This window comes from Notechis scutatus, chromosome 5, assembly GCF_049901735.1.
Source record: "Notechis scutatus isolate UNSWTSFEM ecotype Mainland chromosome 5, rNotScu1.2, whole genome shotgun sequence".
NCBI lineage: Eukaryota > Metazoa > Chordata > Lepidosauria > Squamata > Elapidae > Notechis > Notechis scutatus.
This window is the reverse complement of record NC_142013.1, coordinates 62,158,068-62,183,018: the sequence shown is the minus strand read 5'-3', so window position 1 is coordinate 62,183,018 and position 24,951 is coordinate 62,158,068. Positions and strand designations below refer to the sequence as shown.

The following is a 24,951-nucleotide window of genomic DNA, read 5'->3' as shown; positions in this document are numbered from 1 at the left end:
AAAAAACAACCTGGACATGGCCCCCCCGCGAAGATGTTGCATTTAACAGCATAAAAAAATATCCTGACATTTGAAAGCATGCTCATCCAATATAGCGAGACACTGCCGCTATTGTTAATCTATGACACATCCCCCTATGGCATTGGCGCAGTGTTAAGTCACAAACTACCCAATGGGAGAGAAGCCCCCATCATGTACTACTCAAAAACACTATCAAAACCAGAATGAAATTACAGCCAGATCAATAAGGAGGCCCTAGCTGCTGTAGCCGGAGTAAAACGCTTTCATGAGTATCTGTACAGAAGATCATTTGAACTAATAACCAATCACAAGCTGCTACTGAACATTCTTGCGGGGGACAAACCTACACTAAACATCCTGTCCCCAAGAATGCTAAGATGGATGGTTTTCCTAGCAGCATATAACTATAGACTAATCCACAAGCCAGGAAAATCAATAACACATGCAGACACTCTCAGCAGAGGCCCCCTGCCAGACTTCATCTTCCACTTCCGTGTTGCTTGTCGAGAATCTCGAGCCCAGCTACTAATGTCAGCTGAAATCGTGAGACTGACGGCAAAAGACAAAACCTTGGCACAGGTTTTGAATTGGGTGTGGAGGGGATGGCCAGAATCGACAGAGGGAGACGAATTCGTTCCATTTAAAAATAGGCAGACAAAGTTATTGGTTCTAAAAGGTTGTCTGTTATGGGGGGAGAGGGTGATCATACCCCAACAACTAAGGCAAAGGGTATTGAGACTATTACACGAGGGCCACCCGGGCATGGTACGTATGAAGGCCCTGGCCAGGGGTTATGTATGGTAGCCAGGACTAGATAAGGAAATAGAACCCTGGGTCACCTCATGCCCACCCTGCCAAGAGTCCCGACCAGCACCCCCCTCAGCACCCCCTCTCAAGTGGGAAAAGCCCACAGCCCCGTGGGCATGGGCACCCATCGATTTTGTGGGACCATGCCAAGGGCAGACCTTCCTATTAGTGGTCGATGCCTACTCCAAATGACTGGAGATAGTAGTAATGAAATCGGCCAAATTGAAGCCACCGTAAGAGCCCTGAGAAAACTATTCGCTACTCATGGGCTATCCGATGTGCTAGTGTCCAATAACAGGCCACAATTTACAGCACAACAATTTGAGGGTTTCCTAGTGAGTTTAGGGATCTGCCATGCTGGCACACCCAGTGACTGGCACAGCCAGCGACAAATGGGCAAGTGGGGAAGATGGTAAGAACCACTAAAGAAATCCTCAAGAAAATGGGCCCCAGAGACTGGCAAGAAAAAATAGATGAAATGCTGCTGATCTAACACATTACACCCAGCGCAGCAACCCACAGGAGCTCAGCAGAATTGTTGATGGGCAGGAAATTAAGATCACCCCTTAACAGGGTCCACCCCAACTATAACAATGACACCCCACCAGATTCCACAGGGAAATGTAGGACCTTCACAACAGGGGACTAGGTATATGCACATAACTATATGGCAGGAGCTACCTGGATTCTGGCTAAAATATTAAAAAGCATGGGGCCCAGGGCATACAGAGTAGAGGTGGAAGGTGGAAGGATATGGAACCGGCACATAGACCAATTAAGGAGCCAGGTAACACAAACAGAATCAGAAACCGAAAACCGACAGTAAAATACAACCGGCCCTGACAACTAACACAGAAAAAGAACAACCACAAAGAACCCAAGTCTAGCCTAAACCCGATCAGAGTAGCGGGGAACTTAACTGGAGAAGTCCAGCAAAGTATTTCTGGGGCCTCTAGCTCAACAGAGCCCGCCACGCCTCTGGAAACCTTCGAGGCATTTCCAAGGGCGGGGTCCAGAGCAGCAGCGGACCCATCCATACAGGCCACTGCTCCAGGAACAACTGAGATGTGCAGGCCCAGTCACACACACCAAAGCCCCACCTACTTGCGGGACTACGTATGCTAGACTACTTGTGATTGGTTGAGCCTAACTAAGACGGGAAGGGTGTTAAATATGTAATGACACCTCATAACTATGCATGTACGTTGTATATAGGAGTAGAGTCTGATGTCAGACTCCACTCATTGGTCCAGCCACTGACAGGAATAATAAAGCGCCGTCAGTGGCTGAAGTTTTGGACAGCACCAGCTATAAAAGCCTGCACCTGTTGCAGCTCGCCGCTTTTTCTTCCGGACTTAAATAAAGACTGTTCCTGCACTCTCCTGTCCTGCCTCTTCAATTCAGAGTGCCCATTTTACACTCTTCATATAATATGATGGAAGAAATATTCTTCTGGATTCAGTTCCAAGTGGGAAAAAGACACTGGATTCATGGAAGTTGCTTGGAAAGAAGGTTTATTGATAAACAGGATCAAATGCCTTGGAGATCCTGGGTGAAAAGGGAAGAGATACTGAGAGTCCCTGGGTTTTATGCCCTCTCTAAGCTTTGAACTTCCTGGGGCACAGGAAGAGTATCCTGATTGATTGCTGTCAGGGGTCATAGCTAGCTTTGTAGGTTATCTGTGTGCTAAGTTTGGTTGAATCCTGCTGGGTGATGCAATCTGGTGAGATGGGTAATCCTATCATGTCCTGAGGGCCATGTCTTAATCCCATCACCCTGGAGCTGAAGGGTGGGGAGCAGGGAGCTGCAGGGAGCTGCTTTGTCTTTAAAAACATGTTTCTCCTTTTCTCATCCAGGGAAATATAATATTCTGCCCTTTCATTCTTCTAGGAGAGGGGTGGGTGCTAACTTTCTACAAATTCAAGATAGCCAGGCAGGAAGAAAGGAATCTGTGTTACTTACTTTACAACAGCAGGTTTCAATCAGCAGTGTGAAACCTTCAGATATTTCTAAGTTCTATATTAAATTGTCCTTCATACGTGATTTATTTAAACATATTGAGATCTGTAACACTTGTCCAAAACTGCTGAAGAGTAATTGAACCCATCTCAATTATACAAGGATAATTCCAATCTCTTCTCACTAAAAACTGAATTAATCAAATGTTGCTAATCATTTCATAGTATTAAAATGGAAGCAAATTCTTGATATAATTCAGGGTTGTCAAACTCACATTGTCACAGTGGTGTCACGTGACGTATGGGGACTTTTTCTCCCTTTGCTAAATCGGGCGTGGGCGTGGCCAGCGTGTGACATATCCGGCCCATGGGCCAGGAGTTTGACAGCCTTGATATAATTACTTAGGATTCTCACGTATAGAGTATATGTTTTTCCTGCTTGCTGCATTAGACTCCTTTGGAAATATATCCCTAACTCTGGAAATGGAAGTGGGTGCTTCATGCTTCACATCACAAAGGCAACAGGGTCATAATGCTTCCTAACATATCTAGGGATTTCAGTAGCCTCCCAACTTTTCAGATCTTGGACCTGCCTGTAGCCAAGGAAGCATTAGGAGAGTTCCTTCTTATTTCTTCAATCATATATTATTAGGATGACAATGGTAATTGTTAAGTTTCTATTCAGCAAATATAAACATGGTAGGTGTGAGTTCATTAATTGAAAAAAAGTATGTATTTTATTTTGTTTGAAATTCATTTTGTCATTATCTCATTGCTTTGTTAGATAGGAAAATATTTTTCTGCTTCTGGAGCATTTCCTTTTTATCAATATGCAGTATTTAATATAATTTTAAAAGTATTGGATGATATTTTTCAATTATTCTCTTTGTTCAGGTAATGTTTTAAACTATTTAAAGGCATTCTTGGTAGTGGTGGAAAAATCTATAGTTTTACTTTCTTTGCACCATGTGTTGCCCCAAGCTCATCATGGAATCCCTGCAGGCTTGACTGTTATCTCATGTTTCCCAGGACTATTGATAAAAATAGAAAAATCTACACAGTTCAGTTTAGAATAAAGGAGCTATGGAACAGGTTACCAAACTCAGACTAAGAATATGCATTCATTAAGGGAGATAAAATGTATATGTTTTGTCATGTACACACAGAGTCTTATTATCCTGAAACCTCATTTGATATGGAGAAAAATGTGACAGTTTAAATCAAGGGACAGAACTGCAGAAGCTGAGAACCAACACTGGGAAAAGCATAGGTCTAACACTGCAACCTACTAGCCTCAGTTTGGAATTTCTGGAAAAAATGGAAATCTAATCAAAGAAAAGGGAGGGAGGCTTTATGAAAAGCTGCTATAACTATAGAAAAACACTCTATCTCTAAATTTCTTTGATTTTCTGTTCTGTGTTAAAGTCATTGGTTTTATTTATCTGGACAAATTAGGAAATTATATTTTGTGCTACTTATATATTGAGTGTGTGCATGAGAATATTCTCTTTCTTTCAAATTTCTTGTGATCTATAACATTATTTCAGAAGTCCCTGCCATTCCTCCCCACAACCCCCAATGGAGTCTTTGAGGGCAATTGCAAGGTATTACCTTTTCTCTGTAAATGTTCTTTTGTTTTATTAACTTACATGTTTGTATTTTGCTTATTTAAAATGTAAAGGACTTTTTTGTAACCATTCATATATATTTTTTGAGAAAGCTTTACATTGGTTATCTCCCCAGAGAATAGGTGGGTGGAGGATGGCTGAAAACTCTAGCCAGATGCTTCTATGCTACATATAGAAAAGCCTCTATTAAATGCACATCTTTAAGAGCTTGAATTTGGACTTCAGCCTGGTCTTCTAAATTCTTTTGTCCATCTATTGAACTAACTGAAGCATGTGTTCTTCTCTTAATAAGATACAGTTTGTAACTTTAAAAAGCTTTTAGAGGATATGTACCTAGAAATAATTGTTTCCATGGAAACAATAAGTGATGCATCCTGTTCATAAGGTCAGTTACAGGTTTTTACAGCTGCAACTAGCCTTTGGGGTCTGCTACTTTTCATTATACAATTTCAGACTTGCTAAGTATATAGTTCCAGGGCAATATAAAACTCCTTAATTATTGGAATTGTGAATAGCTACCTGCCTAAAGGAAAGCACTATGAATAATCTGGATGATATACTATGGAAACAATAAATGTAATTCTACAAAGCTCTCCAAAATTGTAAACCAAAATTCCTCATAGCTGCCCCAGTGACAAAGCAAGTAGAATTTTTACCTTACATATTACTTTGAATAAGGGGGGAAATGCAGAGGTGGTATTCAGCAGGTTCTGACTAGTTCTGGAGAACCAGTAGCGGAAATTTTAAGTAGTTCAGAGAACTGGCAAATACCACCTCTGACTGGCCCCACCCAGGGGTGGGATTCAAAATTTTTAACAACCGGTTCTGTGGGCGTGGCTTAGGTGGTGGTGTGGCTGGATGTGGACAACTCAATATAACTCACATCAAGGCACGCATCTCCTCACCTGGCCTCTCATGACTGTGGGGATGCTGCAATAGTCATAAGTGTGAAAAATGGTCATAAGTCACTTTTTTCAGTGCCATTGTAACTTTGAATGGTCACTCCACACAAGCAAAGTACCAGCAAAGGAGGGGGAAAAAACTCCAGAGAAGTTCCTGAGACAGGAAGTCTAGTCCTGCCAAGAATGTAATAAGGGTTAACGGAGAGGCAGTTTCTGTAAGCACCAGAATGTTTACTTCCTGCCTTCCTTACAGGATTAGGCCAGTAATTTCTTCTAACAACCGGTTCTCTGAACTGCTTAGAATGTTAACAACCGTTCTAGCGAACAGGTGCAAACTGGTAGAATCCCACCCTTGGCCCCACCCCCATCTATTCTCTGCCCCCCAGTCCCAGCTGATTGGCTGGGTCTTCTTTTGTTGCCCTGCACAGGAGAATGGAGCTGGAAAGTAGGTTAATGGGGTGGGGAGGGAATGGGATTATGTAGTATCCTTCCCCTGGAGTGGGTGGGAATGGAGATTTTACAATATCCTTCCTCTGCCATGCCCACCAAACCATGTCACGCCCACCAAGCCACACTCACAGAACCAGTAGTAAAAAAAACTTGAATCCCACCACTGGGAAAATGCTATTCACCCTGGGTAACCAAGGGAATTTATTAGAACTTTTAGCTAAGGGGTAAAATCATATGCTATGGAATGACTTCCTGCTTTAAGCACATGCAAGATGGTGCATTTTGGATAATATAGCACAGTAGCTATAAAGCAGAGTAAAGGTGAGGGTAATAATATCCCACAAGTAAAACTGCAGGTGAAGATGAGTATGAAGAGAAGCCTGCAGGTAGGGGTCTCCACTCTTATCCGAAAAATCAGGCAAGTCCTTTTTGTATTTATTATTTTAGTAGCTAAAATATTATCCTTTAAATAAGAAATGTTATATTTTTAGACCAAACTGATTAATTAGCAAAATCAATACAATACCCATTGCTAATTCTAATCAGATCTGACCACTGGTAAGCTAAGGTACTTAAGCTATTATAATTTTTTAAATATATTTTTAAATGAAGTTAAATGCTACTAAATCCTGCAGCTGTACAACTTATAATTTCAACCAATTAGAAAGTACCATACTAGGGAAGAATGGTCATAAAACCATTTACCTTTTGCTTAGGATAGAGTGCATGATTTTCTGCGTAAAAACATTGGTTCGAATAAGGAATACTGCAAACGTGATGTATATTCATCCTAATTCTAGTTAGATTGCACATACTTTCTTTTTGCTGGTAATTGGGTTAGTACTGATCAGCAGCAATAATGATACAACTGTGTATTTCAGTTGTATCATCTGATGTTTTATTGAGTTGTAAATGGGGATCTATATTTTCTCAACTTTGATCAAATATGTAACATTAACTAGACACAATGAGAGCAACCACAGAGAAAAGCAATTCTGCAGCTCTATATAACATTTCAATAGTATTTTGAAAGGCCCAGCATTTCTAATTACATGCAAGAGGTCCTTCTAATTGCTTTTGACAATGCAACTCTGAAAATAATGAATTGTGAAAAATGAGAAAATTCAGACAAATTAGGCAATATTTCTCAAATTGCAGCAGGGGGGAAAAGATTGATAATGGCTGCATTCCTGTAATTCACAAGCTACATTTGCTCATTGAGTGTCTGCCTCAGCCTGCTCAGAGAGGTTCAAATGTAATTGCAAAAGGTTTTATGGACCAGCTTTTTGATAATAAATTGTAATATAATATAGTGAACTTAATATCAGCCTTAAATGAGCAGTAATTAAAGTGGTGAAATACGATAGTTGAAATACGATGAAGGATGGTGGAAACATAACACTTTGCCAAGAACATTGGTTTGTCTTTTAAATGATATAGTATTTTAATCAAGTTCTCAACAGCTATAATGGCTGAGTTGAACCTGTAAAATGCATGTGATATCCGAAAGGGATTCTGGCAACAGTAATATAGTAGGAGCATCTATTATTCTTTCAGTGACCCTTGGGGGGATGAATTGACACAAAGCATGCAAAATGTCAGCATGATGTATTTACCCTATGGAAGGTTTCACCTAAATTTATCCCAGGAATTTAATGTTTCGTTTTCCCAATTAGCTATAGTAAATGAGCTTCCTTTTAATTTCTTCATTTTAAAAGAATTTCCATTCCATTTTTCAGGTGTCAGTAACTGAGTAAAATGTAGGATAACTTTAATATGTTTTCTCTCTCTTACCAAGTAACCATGAGATTGGTTTTGGCATATTGTCTTAAAAATATATGATGCACCAAAAATGGAAACAGCTTATTGTCCCTAATCTTTCATTCTTTCATGATATATTTAGAATATTTTCAAGATTTCAGTCTGCAGTTCATATTGATTTTAAACATCATGGCTCATTTCATAAGTTTCTAAAACTTTGCTACTGCATTAATATTGAATTAAAAAGTATCTCATCTATGCCAATAATGAGGATAGTGGCACTGAAAACTGACAGGTTTGTGAGTTCAAAAAGGCTGCTACAGGAATAATTTTGTAGTAGAAGAACCATTATTATTCCAACCCAGATAGTGATTGGTGACTTCAAAGGTTTTCTTGAAAAGATGAAATAAAACATTTTAAGTTTTTTAAAAATGTGTTTAATGTTTGTGAAATGTTCTTGCCTAAATTACTAAAGGCATAGTTAATAATATGTTCACACATTTATATACTTCTTGATCACCCCTTGGAGAAAATGTATAAAATATTGTGAACAAAATAATAGATGTCTTGAGTCAATAATGTAATTTTCATTCCGCTTGCCCCAAATACCTATTTATCCCTTTGGAGTACCTTGTCTTCAGCAGGTTATCCAAAAACAGTTGATTGGACTTTCATAGATTTTCACATAAGATCAGTCCCAGCATCTGGATTTTCCCTTTTTCTTGATTGCGTTCTGAACATTCAGAATGTATATTTCAGAAATATATGAATCTGAATAAACTATCATTTGCTGCACATACTTTTTCTAGCCAAACAAAAAACCCTGTTATTTTAAAGTTATGAGAAGACCATAATTTTGGGATAACTTTTGTAGCAATTAAACTCTGTCCATGAATTATTAAGTATACTCATTTTCACTGCTTGTGAGTTGAAAGGTTTGCTTTCATTGCACACACAGCTGAAAAGAGGTAATTAGAGCATCAAAGGCAGTGAAGCATCTTATTACTTAAAGCTTTGTCTGAAATGTTATCATTTGGCTGTATTGTCCCTTTCACAAGAGTTGACAAATCTTAGTTATAGAGGAAACCATTATCTTTTCAATTATAAGAATATTTTTTTGCTTTTTCTTCCAGAAATAAAGTTATGATCTCTGGCTATTTAGAACAGATTAAAATGTATTAAAATGTGATCTAAAAATATCAGACTCCAAAATTGGATTTTTGTTTGGGTTTCAGTTATTTATTTTGCATTCAGAAGCATCATTAGGCTAATAAAAATAAAAACTGGTTTTCATTCCATTTCTTTGTGTTGTATTCTAGGCTGCAAATTAACCACTGGGTCCTTGGTGCTCTCTGAGCTTTGCTGTCCTCTTGCAGACATTTCATTACCCAACTAGGTAACATCATCTTGCTAGAAGGGAGTAGATTTGGTCTCTGTTTATATACATGCCCTGTCAATGTTGATGGCACTGTTTTGGTGGTTCCTTGATTAGGTTTTAACTGTCTGAGTTAGTAGTTCCTTGTTTACTGCTTGATTGTTGGTCTAGTATTAATCTCGGTGCTAATGTCTGCTTATCTAGATGTTGATTACTGGCAAGGAGATATTTCAGTCTTTTTGCTTCTTTTTCAGCTTTTGGTTGTTTATTTTAAATGGTACCGTATGTGCATGTCATTTATCTTTAAGTGCCTGTTGATGGCTGATTTATCTGAGTGTGTCAGACTTCTAGGAATTCTCTAACGTTAATGGAATTAGCTTAATCTAGGATGTTTACAGTTCCCCAATTGAAATTATGGCGAAGTCTATCCATGTGTTCTACAATTAAGGAGTTTTCATCATGTATTGTGACTGCTAGTTATGTTCATAAGTGTATTCTGCTAGACTTCTCTGCCTGTTTGCCCTGCATAGTGGCTGTTATAGTCCTTACACTGTGTGTTGTAGATGACTTCATTGTTTAGTGATGGCCTTCCCAGTCTCAATTGCTGTTATTAACTGAGGCTTCAGTAATGAAGACTCACTTATTGCAACCATTAATTTTTATTTCCCAATTCAGCACTTCCCCTACTATATTAAAAATTATTTCATTTACATGAAACTTTCTGCCATGTTTCTTACACTCTTCTTATTCTATTCTTTTTGATTTTGGAAGGTCCCTGTTTCAAAGGAATCAAGGAAACAGGCAAGATTTATGTTAGGTCTGGGAGATTGGGTCCGGGTAGATTGGTCCCAGGTAGCTCGGGCCGCATGGAGACGCGAGACTCAAAGTGCACATTCAGGTCTTTATTGAAGAATATACAGTTGGGTCCAGGACCTGCGAGCTGCTTGGCTTTATTCAGCCAGCCGGCGGCTCGGCGGCCAATGACAGCGCTTCGAATTTCCCGCGATCGGCTCGGCCAATCGCGGTAGATTCTTAGCGCACCAATCACAGTCATTTAGTTAACCAATCGGGTTATGGTCCGTGTGGACCAATCAGAACTCAGGATTTGGAGAATGTTAATATAGAACAATTTAAATCTCTGCAAACCTTTATCCTGGGACAAATGTAGGGAGAGTAAGCATACAATATATATATGTATTCTCAGTGTAGAAAAAATTGTCTCCTGTGAGACAGGGAATAAAAGTGTATGGAGTTATTGTTCATGTAGTCCCTGAACAACTACCATTTTTAGTTCTTAAGGCCAAAAAAAGTACCTGTGCATTCCCCAAAATATTCTTGCCCCTATTACAGATAATGTCCTACTAATGCTCTATTTCAACTGCTTATAGAATATTATTATTTTCAAAAGTGTCTATTTCTTTTAATGCAAAATCAAAATTATTTGCCAGCCTGTGTTAGAATAATACAATATTAAAATTCCCTCTCATAATGATGAGTCGGCATAAAAGTAGCAGCAGTGAATCTGTCCATTTGAATTTTAATACAGTAAATATTGATAAATATACATAAAAAACAAAAGTTCTTTTATGGTCCTCTATGATTTTTTTAAGTAGAAATGCATCCTGAGGAATTTTTTCTTAAAAAAAAATCTGGTACAGAAGAGTAAGTTTGGGAGTGGCCTGCACAAAGTTTGCCTATATACCAACCAAAAAGATTTCAGCCACTGAATTGTACAAACTCTATAAATGTGAGTTACATATGAACCTCTTAGGGTGATATCAATAATTGTACAAATTTGCTGGTCATACAAAAGTTAATGTTTAAGAAAAAAAATTATTTCTGCAAATCCTGCAAATAGTTATCAAGTACAGAATGCACAGGCAGTCCTTGCTTAGCAACCACTCATTCAGTGACTGTTTGAAGTTCAAGAGTGCTGAACAAGGAGACTTATGACCGGTCCTCAAAGTGGTGGGCATTGTTGCATCTCCACAGTCATGAGATCATGATTTGGGTATTTGTCAACCAGTGTACAATTATGACTGTCGCAGCATCCCAAAGTCACATAATTCTCAGTTGCAATGTTCATTGCCAACTTCCAACAAGAAAAATCAATGGGGAAGCAAGCAGGAAATCACAAGTCACACTTAATATGATGTCGCGTTAAGGTAATCAAACCGTGCTTGATCACCTTAATGACTGCAACTGAAATTGCTATTGTAAGTTTCAATGATGAAGTAATCTTTCATTTTGCAACTGCATTGCTAAGTGGCAAGAGTTCCCAGTCCCAAATGAAGATAAGAGCCCTGATGGCACAGCAGTTAGAATGCAGTATTGCAGGCAAACACTGCCCACAGCCTGGAGTTCATTTCTGACAGGGGCCCAAAGTTGACTCAGCCTCCCCTCCTTCTAAGGTCGGTAAAATGAGGACTCAGATTGTTGGGGTCAATATGCTGACATTGTAAATTGCCCAGAGAGTGCTGTAAAGTATTGTGGGGTGGTATATAAGTCTAAGTGCTATTCCTATTGCTATATCTGTTGGGAAATTCTGTTCTTTTTATTTGTAGGAATTCCATTTCTCTATCTTTACCTCTGGTCCTTCCTGTGTGCTGCTGTTCTGCCCCAATCACTGTATATCTTGCATTTTATTTTAGATCAAAGGAATTTTATCTAGCCAATTACGGCAGATTAAAAAGAATTAAATAAATATAAATTAGCAGCTTAAAAATCCTCAGGCATTAGCCATTCTGTTTCTATTGGTAGATTTATGTAAATGCTGCAAAATATGCTTGTCTTTTCCCAAGATTAAAAGTACGTACCATGCTAAAAATATCAGATCATATGCCTGTGTTGGAAACTTAACTACAGAAAAGAACATATTGTCAAACAAAGAATAGAGATTCCATCCAAACTTGATTTTATCTGTCTGTGACTATGAATCAGGAAGCAGAGAGGAACAGTTTATCCTTTATGTAGAAATAGTACAGTATTTACTTTTATAGCCTCCTAAGCAATTTGTTTAATTTTCAGCTGCCAGACAAATTTCTGTGTTATTACTTAATAGAAAAACTGTGCAATGTATTCAACAACGTAACTTACTTCCTAAATCTTTACTATAGTACTGTAGAATTGTAAAAAAACAAAAAACAAACCCTACTTAAATAATTTGGCATTGCTTTGCATGACTATGGTTTCAGCAGGAAATAGTTGACATGGAAGCATAGTTAATGTAATTTAATCGTTTATTTATTTACATTTCCATAAACATGATTTGTGGTGACTGTATGGACAAATGCTCACCATCCTAACCTTTTTCTAGTGATAATTCATAGCTTTTCCATGGACATTCTCTCTTGATCCTTTCCATGTACCTGATCTGTTGCCTTCCATTTTGCTCAAATTTGCCAAAGATAATAATTTTTTTTCAGAGATCACAACTTATATCATGTGCCGTAAATATGCGAGTTTCTGCTTACTGATCATTGCCTCAAGGGAGCAGTCACTTTTTATTTCATCCAGAACTGTTTATCATTCTTTTTGCATTCCATAGCATTCCTAGTAACTGTCTCCAAATCCAAAATTTGAAGGCATCTTTTACTTTCTCACTGTCCAGTTGTCATAGTTTTATTATTACTACTCTAAAGACCATAATTTTGACAGATCTGGTCACTGTTGTAATTGAAATCTCCTTGTGACCAGAGCTTTCTATGGCTTTTCAGAATCTGATTGAAACAGAGATGGTATTCAGCAGGTTCTGACCAGTTCTGGAGAACTGGTAGCGGAAATTTTGAGTAGTTTGGAGAACCGGCAAGTACCACCTCTGACTGGAGATTTTGCAGTATCCTTCCCCTGCCACGCCCACCACGCCATGCCTACAGTACCAGTAGTAAAAGCAATTGAATCCCACCACTGGATTGAAACCCAGTGCAAAACACCATCTCACATATATTAAACACATAGGTTGCATTCAGTTCAGATTTCCCTGTCAGATTTTACAAGTACAATCCACAACCTGAATATTTGCATTATTCTTGCCTTATGCTATCCATTTTGAGTTTGAGCAGCTTCTTGAAACTCTATATAGCAGAGTTACTGAACTTTTTCCTCTCTACTTAATATTATGCTAAACGAGTGTTTTCTGGAAATGTATAAACTCTGCAATGTTGGCTTAATATATATGTTGCTCTGTTTTGAAAACATGCTTTCTAATCTGGAATTAAGACAGAGTTTGCAGATATAGGCAAAAACTCCCTGTATGATTGAAATTGGCAGATGACTTTTTTTTACTGATAAAAATTTCTGATTTTCTATTATTTTTGCCCCCCAGTAGGGCCATCTATCTTGCATAAACAGGTTTTACTATGCATTGGATTCTATAATATAATCCAATGCAGACTTCCTTTGTTCTCTATTAAAATCATAAATCATTTAATAGTTAGGCCTATCTAGGTCTTTATAGTTTCTAGCCATTATCCCCAATCTGTGGATTTTCTTTCTGGTTTTCATTCACAAATTTCCTCCGCAGTCTTTGAAAATACTTCCTGAGAGAAGTCAAGCTAAGATCTACATCCAAATTATTCTTATTGGGAAAAGTGTTTATTTTTGTTTCTGCATGTGACCAAGTGATAGAAAGCCATGGCTGAATGCAGGCTCTCATAATGTTATGCTTCCTTATCTAAACTAAAGGCAGTACAATAAGCAGGCATTTTAATTTTTCCTTTAGGCCCAATCTCAACAAGAAGGTTTCACATCCTCTTCAACTGTGATGGCGAACCTATGGCACACGTGCCACAATCCACTTCCATCCCAGATATTGATGTCCTGGGTATTCATACTTCCTCCCACAAGAGTCTTACCCCAACCAAATAACTGCACCCAACACCTCTAGCAAAACCACAGCCTTCATTATTGGACTATTGCAAAATACTCTAAATGGGAACATTGAAGACCAGCAGCAACTACAGCAGGTTTAAAAGAGCACAAGTAGTAATGGTTGATTTTTGATATGTGTGATCACTACTAAGCAAACTTCATTGCTCACCACTTGGCTTCAAATGTCATTTGAAGTGTTATCTGTTACCTATAAAGCCCTTCAAGGGATAAAGCCCAATTATTTAAGAAATCCTCTATCTCCCGTTGTTTCTTCCCATTAGATGTATTCAGGCAGAATGGATATGCACCAGGTCCCTTCAATTAAATGCTGTCTTCTTAGAAAAAGAGTTTAGAAACATACCTTCTCTGTTAGAGCACAAGACTGCTGGAACAGCATCTCTCTAGACATATATACAGTTCTACTTTCATTGTTCTCCATAAGTCTCTAATGAACCCCCTTGTTCTCAGGTTTGTGATTAGGGTGTCTGTGGAGTCCCTATTGTCTTTTTATTGCATTTTGGGAAGTGTTTTAGTCTGAACACTCAGGAATCATCCAGTCTCCTTGGAGATCAGTAGCCTTAAAAATACAATAAAATAAAATAATTAAAACAAAACAAAGATGGCTGTGGCTCATGTTTTTGCAAGTGTAACTTTTCATAGCCCTTGGAGTTATTCTTTCCATATATCAGGATGATAATCTCAAGGGAGATGTTTGTTCAAGAACAGACAGATGCTATTAAGTAACAAATGAAGAACAATCACTTTTATGAAATACCCAAATTCCATCTAAACATTAATTCTGTAGTACGTTATGTTTTGTAAAAAAGGAAGCATCTTCCATTAAATGCTATCACAGACATCACTATTGTTTAGAAGCTGTTTCCCAAGAGGACAACTATAATTGTTCTGTTTCATGCAGTGGAAAAAATGTGTATATAATGAATGTTGAGTGGGCAATTGCTATTTAAAGAGTTACATAAACATATAACAATTATTGTAGATCACTATACAGCAGGGATGAGGTTTAATCGTTCACTCACTCACTCATTCTTTCTCCATTTTCTATTTCTTTGAATAATAAATAAATTATGCCTCAATTTTTCTTCCATTATTACTATAGTGGAACTTGGAGGAGCACAACAGTACTTTTTTAGAGCTGTTTCAGCTGGGATATGATACTGAAACTACAGTACTTTGGTCACTTTGATGAAAGATCTAAACTGGAAAGTGCAGTGGGAGAGTTAAGCTTCCTGGATATTATACCTCGTGCCTAAAAAAGTTAAGCTTCCTGGATATTATACCTCGTGCCTAAAAAAACAAACCTGATAAACTCAGATTTGGCAACAAGACACCACTTTTTAGTTACATTTAATACTGCAATGTGTACTACATGAGGCTATCCATGAAAAGTTATTCGTTTTCATTTAGTTATATAACAATAGTGTAAATGAAATGCATGGGCATTGCTTTTATTTATATTACTTGTATTATTAGTTCTGTTAAAAAAATTAATAAAATATATAATAAAAAAGCATGTACAGGTAGTCCTTGACTTACAACAGTTCATTTAGTGACTGTTAGAAATTACACCCGTCCTGAAAAAGGTGGCTTATGAATGTTTTTTCATACTTATAACTGTTGCAGCATCCCTGTGATCATGTGATAAAAATTCAGACGCTTGCCAACTGACTCATATATTTATGACAGCTTCAGTGTCCCAGGGTCATGTAATTCCCTTTTTGTGACCTTCTGGCAAGCAAAGTCAATGAGGAAGACAGATTCGCTTAGCAACTATGCTAGTAACTTAACAACTGCAGAGATTCATTTACCAACTGTGGCAAGAAAGGTCATAGAATGAGGCACTGGACAACTTTCTTGCTTAACAGCAGAAATTTTGGACTCAGCTGTGGTCAAGGAGTACCTGTAGAAGTTGTAGCTTCTGTAGGATAAAATGTGTCAGCTAGGCTGCTAACTAGTGCAGGTTGCATAAACCTTGTGATGCCTCTCTATTGAAAGATCTACATGCCTGGCATTATTTAAGGTTTAGTATCTAAAGCTCTAAACAGCTTAGGGCCTGCTTATCAACCGGCTCTTCTTTGAACCTTTGCTGTTTGTTAAGATCCTCAGCAGAAGGATGGATCTCTGTGGAAGAATAGGGAAAAGGGGTGACAGATATGCAGCACACACCTTATGTATATTTTGTGTATGTGTTTCAGATGTTGAGAGTCAAGCATTTAATGTCGGCATTTGTGTGATGGCATCATGATTTTCTGCAGATAGCTCAGAAAAGCTTTCTCTGCAGATGCTCTAGAGAAGTTTCTTGCGGAGACGCCTGCTCTTGGGAAGTTCATCTTCTTCTGTTTGGTTCCTGGAATAATATGCACCCCATTATGACTGCATTTAATTTCCCCTCTCAGACTTTAAGAAACTTTTCAAGGTGCAACTATTTGGTTGCAGGTTGTTAATTTTATTGTTAGTGATCATTTATATGCATGTTTATATACACCATTAGGGTTTTGAATTTTTTGTTATCTGCCTTGAATGTATCCTGGAGTTGAAAAGTGAGATGCATACAAAATAAATAATAAATAATCCTTTTTCTTTTAGAAACAGAATACTTTTTATAAATAATTCATTCAGTAAATGCCTTAATTCCTATACATTTATTGTGGAAACATTAACAGAAAGTTGCTGTAAATGATGTCATGTGACCATATTCTGGACATGCTATTCATATCCTTATTTACCTGTTTAGTCATACATATATTTAATCGATAGCATGCTCCCCCATAAAACAATGGTTCACTGTGTCCAACATTCATTGCAGCCTTTCATATTTCACTCCTTTCCAAACCAGGTTTCATCTACTTTGATGCAAACTGCATTGGAACAAGTGAGATATATTCCTGCCTAATGGATTGGAGTTGAATATGGTTTTGTGAATGTGACATCTAAAAGTATGGAATGGTGATATTTGCCTTCCCTGCTATTCAAAATACTATTTTTATGATCTTGCCTTTCTTTCTACCCTAAAAACATGAATATCATCAACTCTGCAGTAAAAATCAAGTGCATGGCTGCCCTCCAATTTCATGCATCAATATTGCTTGAAATTAATGAAACAAATTTGGTTTGGTGGTCAAATCATTCTGCAGGAATGTGTATGTCAAATCATTCTGCAGGGATGTGTATGTCAAATCATTCTGCAGGGATGTGTATTTCTGGGTTGAGTGCATCCTCTTTTTTCTCTCAGCACCCGTTGGCAATCGGGCCATGCAGACTAACTCTCTTCCTTTTCCTTCCTCTCCCCAACAGGTGACCTCATGCATTTGCCGCCGTATCTTCGGATGGACTTTTTGTTAAACCGAGGCGTTCCAGGCACTAGCAGAGACTTGGGTTTGGGACAGACCTGCCTGGAACCCCAAAAAAGCCGAACCTTGAAGCGCCCGGCCGTCTTGGAGCCAGTCCCTGTGGAGGCTTCCTCCACGAGAGAAGCACAGTCATGGCAATCTGGTGGCGTAGCAACATTACCTCAGCGAGAAGGAGCTGAGCTAGGACAGGCAGCGAAAATGAGCAGCTCCCAAGAATCCCTCCTGGACTCTCGGAGCCACTTAAAAGGAAACAATCCCTACGCAAAATCTTATACCCTTGTATAACAAAAAGAGAGCATGGCTGGACAGTGGCTGTACATACTTAATAATTATTTAAAAATCCGATCAAAGCTACCTTTTTTATTGAATACCAATATTTATAATTAAAGAAGAAGATTGCCAAAATATTTGGGACAAAAATGCAACTGACAGACAGTGCAAAGACTCTCGTGCTTTTTTTCTGTCTGAGTGTGAGCTTCATCTGAAAGGACCTCCTAAATTTTTTAAGAAAAGGGAGTCCACTTTTTTCTGATATTCACAAGCTTTTGTGTTTTTACTGATTTTCTACAAAGTGCATGGGGACTAAATAAAATATTTTAAACTGGGAGTTCCACCACACACAATTAAGAAGAAAGAAAACAATTTTAAAAAAAATGAAAGCACTCTATTTGTGAATTTAACAGGGATATTTATTTTTTAAAAAGGCAAAAAAAGTCTTTTGTCATGTTTTGCACATTTTTTTTAAACTAGCAGATGGGCCTGGGTTGTTGATCAGTTCTTTTTTTTTCCACTGTTAATTAGAATGAGTGCTGTGTGTCAGTGAAGTGGGGAAGGGAAGGGGCATCAATTTGATTTGGCATCTTTTTTCTTTTTATATTAATTTAATGAGACACTCTTTGCATTTTGTCTATGCGAAATAAAAGGGTCTTCTGCCTTTATCTGTGCATCTGTATTGCCTTCCCTTATTCACACTGTGTTCATTTAGCACAGGTAATTTCATTTTTGTAGACTTACAATCTCTATAGACTTGACTGAAAAAAGTTTTTAATCATTGGGGAGGTTATAACAAAACTCTGGTACTGATGCTGACAAAGATGAGCTTGACTTTATAGTTATAAAATGTATAATTATTCATCATTTATGTTTTTCTTGTGTTCATTTAGTTTTATCTCCAATAGACTGTTATATTAACAGGTACAGAAAACAGTGTTCTCCTGGGTTACATTGGCTAGGGACTAAAAGAAGAAAATACCTTTTATTTCCTTGGCCAGGTAGAACATGAAGCTGATGGATAGAAAGGGTACAGTCCTTATTAAAGCCCAAAGTGTTATCATTTTTAACCAACTTGGACATTTGGAAATAAGTGCTCTCTTGAAATAACTAGAAGCCCCTTCTGCACAGAAATCCTTTTGGATTATTGTATGTGCTCCACAGGAATATTTGAACAAATGAAACAGGTCTGCTTCACATTGTTCCTAGAAACTACTGGGCAGCTTTGTTTCATCAAACCACTTTATGAGTGATTTCTTCAAGCCTTTGTTGAAGTGAAATACCCCTGCAGAGATCTAAACAGCCCTAGTAAAATCTACTTTAGGCCTGAACATGAAGCTGGTTGAAGAAAGGAAATACTCATTTATTAATTTACCTTTTATTTCAGGGCTCAAGGCAGTATATATAGCAGTTCTTTTTTCATTTTTACCACAACTCTGAAATGAATTGGGCCAAGTGTCAATAATCCAGTGAGCTTCCATACAGAGTGGATTTGAATCTGGGTTTCTCAGGCCTCGTCCAAGACTCTAACCAGTAGATTTATTTCCCAAAAATATTAGATGAAGTAGGAGTAAGAAAAATAAAGAAACAATAAAACTGATGCATCTTTAAACCCTTAAATATGATGTGCTATAATGCTTTATCCAGATAATGGAGTTCAACGCTGGTTGCCTTTTTGAAAGCTGACCATATGCTCTATTTGATATTGCATCACTTTTTGTGAATATTTTTAAGTATAGGATGCTTGCTAAGCCACCCCAAGATAGTTTGCTGTCCTTCACAACTGCTGCTTTCTTTGTCCCAATGCCTGAGTATCCAAGGGATACCCCCTCATCAGTCAGCTTGACTGATTGGATGTCAATGCTGAAAGCAACTTGGGATAACTGATAACCCCTACACTGGGACCTAAGCTGCCAAAAGGCATTTGAAACACTGAAAGAACTGTTTGGAAAAGAACCAGTGCTGAAGCATCCCGACCCCAAACTTCGCGAAGATTGCCAAACCCATAGTGATCTAGTTCAGGGGTCTCCAACCTTGGCAACTTTACAACTTGTGGACTTCAACTCCCAGAATTCCTCAGCCAGCTAGCTGAGGAATTCTGGGAGTTGAAGTCCACAAATCGTAAAGTTGCCAAGGTTAGAGACCCCTGATCTAGTTCATGCCTTAGCTCTCTTTCCTGAAGACTGGTCAGTTCCAGCATCTGCAACCTAGAACAATTACATCACACATGCTAATGGTCCACAATCCTGAATCTCTCAGTCTACCCATTTAGAGACACATTGATAAAATAATATCAGTAACAATAAGAACCTCATCACAAGGAAAATTGCCAACTTTAAAATCCCATTATATATCTAACTGAAGTTTTTAGTCATTTTTTCTCTGTGTCAATATAGGATTGTAGTTTGGATATATGGGGTTACAGTTCATGGAAATACTGGTAAATACTTCAGACTGTTTCCCCTTTCTTTATCCTAATCAAAGAAGTTAATTAAATCAGAAAAGTAGGGAAATTGTTTTATTTTGTTTATTTTTTTACAGAAAAAGGTTACATTCAACGAACCATCTAGATCAGGGGTGTCAAACTTGCATTATCATCTGACATATCACGACTTTTCCCCTCTTTACTAAACCAGTCATGGGCGTGGCCAGCGCGTGATGCATGCAACCTATGGGTCATGAGTTTGACAGCCCTGATCTAGATGTTGGAATTGTAAGATCCAATTCCATACAGAGTCTACAAGTCAGTAAAATATTACCATCTGTTGAAAGACAAATTACATTTTGAACGTTTATGTATTTTGATTGCATCAAAAAAATTAGGTGACTTTTAATTATTTATAAATCTCATCATCATAGAATCTTAGTTATTAAAATGATTAAAATGATTTTGGAATACACCTAGAGAGCATAAACAAACAACAAAAGATAATTCTTGTTATTTCATCTGCTGTGTTCTTGCAAAGCCTCTATATCAAACACCTGATCAGAGCTGTGAGAACCAGCTGTAGACTATGAGACAGAGATTAAAAATTCCTATAGCAACAAGGTTTTTGCTCCAATCTTACTTTGAAAAATCTCGCATGTGTATGCTGAACAATTTCTTTACAGTGCATGAATGCAAAACCTATTTTCATCAGAATGACTGTTGGAAGTGACTCTCCTTTCTTCTCTTTTGCATTGACAATGATAGTCAATAACCATTCCTATTTTAGCAATTTAAGATTTTCAATTATAATTGTACTCATTTTTACCCCTTTCTTTTTGTGGCATTTGTTTAACATTGGTTAAACTAAAGTATTGATGATGTATAACCTTTTAATTTATAACAGGAGATAACTGAGTAGCTATTTTTCTAGCCTTAAGATTCTGCTAATCCTATGAATATTTACATGGACTTGCTTTAAGAGAATAACAAACTAGATGGCTATCAAATGTATCAGGTTCTATACAATGACTATGTGCATATATAGCAAGATGAACTCTCCATGGTGAATGAACTTAGGAATTTATTTTAAAATGTATAGAGAGCTCAAATAATTTTATTTGAAACATAAAATGAATTCTAATTTTAATGCTTTCAAATGTATGTTTAAGAAGATTTTTTTCTGTTTGTTCTTTATACTGTTTTGCATATTCACTATTATTTTTCCAGCCAGTGTCTTAAACCAGTGCCAGATGCATTTACTAATTCTGAATAAATGTTGAAGGCTATCCTGTGTTCCTGACACTGAGCAGTCTTTGGATTTGATGCTAAACTTCAGCTTAAAGCACTACCTTTGGAAGTCAGAAAGTATAAATTCACCTTCTGTACAACATAGTGTTGATCTCTAAAATGTGCTGAAGATATCAGCAGAATGAAATGAATAGAGGAAACAAATTTGCTTTTCCTTTGATGATATATATATTAGTCACAGAGGTATCACCCATGCAAATCATATATTGTAAAAAATACCCCAAATTAAACAAATAAACAAGATAACAGACAACCAAAGTTTATCCCCTGGAACGGTTCAGTTAGATCTACCAAGATGAAAAGTATGTGTTCTTTACTTCTGGGAGAGGGGGAACCTCATACAATATTCAGGAAAAAAAGTATGATTTATAAATCACATTTATAAGCCACCCAGCTCTTTAAAACTCTGACTCTTGTAAATGCCCATCAATTGCAATTTTTACTTGCGTTTGAAAAACTAGCATGCTACAAGAAAGGGTTTGAGTCATGTGCTGTTACTTTTTATTATTATTCAAATGTAATTTGATTTACATTTTACGTGTATTTTGTACATTTTTGCCATATAAGTGTCTAAATGTAAACATGATTAGGTTCATGTTATAGTTCCCCTAATCAATTTAGAGCTTTCAGTGACATTTGTTATCACTGGCTATAGCATCCTTTTTGACCATCTATGACAGGGCTGTCAAACTCATGGTCCACAGGCCGGATGCGTCACACGCTGGCCTCACCAACACCCAGCTTAGCGAAGGGGGAAAAGTCACGATACGTCACGTGATGGTGCCATGACGACATGAATTTGACACCCCTGATGTATGCCAATTGAGAATTGAGGCACTGCTGTGTCGTAATTCTGTTCCTTCCTAAGTGGGCAATTCCAATCAGTCAATGATGAAAGAGAGGTTGACACTTTGAGCAATTCAATGTCGGAAATCCCAGGGCTCAGTCCTTTCTTCTGTTAGAGGTGGTTTAAGTGAATATCATCACTATAAATAACCACCAATGAAATGGAAGCTTTGACCTTGTGTCAAAATGAGGGATCAAAGGGAGTAGAACCGACTAACTCTGAATACCAACAAGATGAAGTTGCTGTTAGGCCTCAGGTACCACATAGGTTCAATCTATTGCTTTTGATAAGATTGTGATTCCCCTGAAGAAGTAGATGCATAGTGTTTGCAATTTTGACTTGCAGCTCTTGGACTGGGAGGCATTGAAGACAGTGACTTAAGTCATTGAAATTTCCTAGCTAGATTTCTGAAATTTATTCTGTGTGTGGCTGCAATTGAGAATGACACAAAAGCTACAACTGCATGGAATGTGGCTGCCAGTCTGTCAACTGATTAAGAAGAGTTATATCTACACTGTAGAAATTACATTGCTTCTAGCTTCAATGCAAGATATAAACTGCTTCTTATAAATACCTTTAAGGCTTCTTTGGGATTGCAAGACAATAGGTTCAAGTCAAGATGAAATGTCAGAAAGGATTTTATTGAAAAACATCAAGAGAGTTACAGAAAAAGAAATGGATATCAATACATATTTCTTCAGCTTCCAGAAATCCCAGAAAGGACAGCACAGACCACCTAGACCCGTGATGGCTGACTATGGCACGCGTGCCAGAGGTGGTACACAGAGCCCTCTCTGCGGGCACATGAGCTGTTGCCCCAGCTCAGTTCCACCGCACTTGTGCATGTGCCTCCTGCTGGCCAGCTGGTCTTCGTGTCTCTGCCATGAATGCACCGAATGCACGGCATGCGCAGGGAGTGTAGTGCATGCACGACGATGCACCCACATTGCATTTTGGGGGTTTGCACGAGCGCACTTTGGGCACTCGGTGCTGAAAAGGTTAGCCATCACTGCCCTAAACCCAGCAATTGTACAGCACCTTTTTTTTTAGATCTATACCAAGGTTCAACTTTCTTAGGGACTTGCTACTTTTTAATACGTTTCCAAAGAGTCAGGGTATATAAACATGGAAATGATTTGGTAGCCCACTTTTCCATTGACTTGGTTGAAACTTGAGACCTTTGACTTTCCGACAGAGATATTTTTAAGTAAAGCAATGCCCCTAAGCAAACTAAAGCAAAACGAAGTTGATGATAGTCCACTGATATATCTTGACAAAAAAAAACTGGGAACTCAAACTTTGCAAACAAATTTATTACATCCAAATTGCCTCAACTGACTTAATACCCCTTTCTATATCCTATATGTCCAAAGGGAAAAAGGGCTCCACAACACTATCTTGCTATTCTTTCTCAATGCCAGAGTGGTCCTCATGAGGAAATTAGCAGGTAGAGACCCAGAGGAAGGCCTTTTCAACAAAAGCCAGGTGACTTTGGAAGCCCAGTTCCCCTAGAAGCCAGGAAGACTGCCACCCTGTCAAACTTTTTATAGACGTTAGAAAGTCTATAAAAATGGGGGTCTTTTGTAAGCTTTCAATGTGAAGAACATCAATTAGGCAGAGTGCAGAGGTGGAATTTTGAGTGTACTTTTAACTAATTACTGTTATTATGTTTTTATAAATGTAAGTTTTCTAGAATGCCACAAAAGGCAGCATGCAAATGGCTGCACAAATAATACATTGTCCATGTATCAAATTCACTGAATGGAAACCAATTAGACAAGGAATGATCTGCATTTGGTTGGTTAAATAAATGTCTTAGGAATTCCAAAATGAAATTATTTCACAATAGAGGGTGCATCTTTTCATGGTCTTGGTGGGGGTCTACTGCTTTATTATCTATAAAGATTACTTCAAGTCAACTTCTTGTCAAAAAGGTAATCAATTCACCATTGATTTTTCTGTCCATTTAGGAAGCTTGTATGGCGTTTTCCCAGCTGCAATGTTCTATTATTTCTACCGTTCCAATAAGCATGTTGGCTTATCTGAGATGACTTATTCTGGACCTCTCTGCAGTTTTTATGAGCACAAACCAAATACCAGGCCCAAGTGCCTTTTTGGATTTTTCCACAAAATGTAAAATCAGTGAATCTCCTGCACACGTTTTGGCCCCCTGATAACTAAAAAAGTGCAAGAAGACATTCTATCTATGATGATGCCTCTACAATTCTTTTCTAAGAAGAAATATTCTAGGGGCATCTCCAGAGGTAGACTGTGGTTTTGATAGCTAGAAATAGAATTTTGAAAGGAATTTTTTTAAAATAAAATTGAATTAATAAATGTAAGGGGATAATTGCAGGATAATTTCTCTGCCAGGGGTTAGACTAATCCAACTATACTATCTCTTACCTTTCTCTGGCAAGAATAGAGAACTTTCGCTCTTCATGTGCTGTACAGCTTTAATTTTGTTCAGCTTTAGATTCCATAAAACTTGTTGATTTTCCTGTGGCTAGAAATAACCTTAATTGGCTTCTTGGGGCTTTTAATGTAGAAGTCATTTGCAATGCATGGTAACATACCCTGGGAAAATACTTCATTTCATTGTTCCTCTGCCAATATGATCTAATAATAATAATAGTTTTACCTCCCACCTTAAAGAGAGTGCTTTTATGGACTACTCCAAAGTGGCTTCTGTGGTTGGTTTATTAAGCTCTTCTTTGCCAGTAAACAATATTTGAAATAAATTACTCTTGACTTGAAAGTCTTTCCAGCACTGAGTAATACAAAAACCAGCTAACAAACCTGAAAACCAAAGCTATTTTCAGAGAAAACTGAAGATTCTTCTTGCTAAGGAAATTCTAGAACACGTGGTTATTTCTATAAACATTTTAAAGTCAATGCATGCAGACCTTTTTGCACAAAAAAAATAATGCTGGAGCAATTGTTTCAGTGTTTGCAC

General features: G+C 37.7%; 2 protein-coding genes across 3 annotated transcripts in view; one reads left to right on the top strand and one right to left on the bottom strand.

Annotated features, from left to right (window-relative positions):
• The window catches only part of DSCAM (DS cell adhesion molecule), a 205,701-nt gene extending 187,615 nt beyond the window's left edge, over window positions 1–18,086 (top strand). For both annotated transcript variants that reach the window (XM_026673964.2, XM_087966873.1), the window contains one exon: window positions 17,087–18,086. In XM_026673964.2, the coding sequence (XP_026529749.2) occupies window positions 17,087–17,427 (341 nt within the window). In that variant the 3' untranslated portion in view covers window positions 17,428–18,086. The remainder of the gene's footprint in view (window positions 1–17,086) is intronic.
• Window positions 1–24,951, bottom strand: part of LOC113424465 (cilia- and flagella-associated protein 47) — an 851,958-nt gene that overhangs the window by 263,870 nt on the left and 563,137 nt on the right. The window lies entirely within an intron of this gene.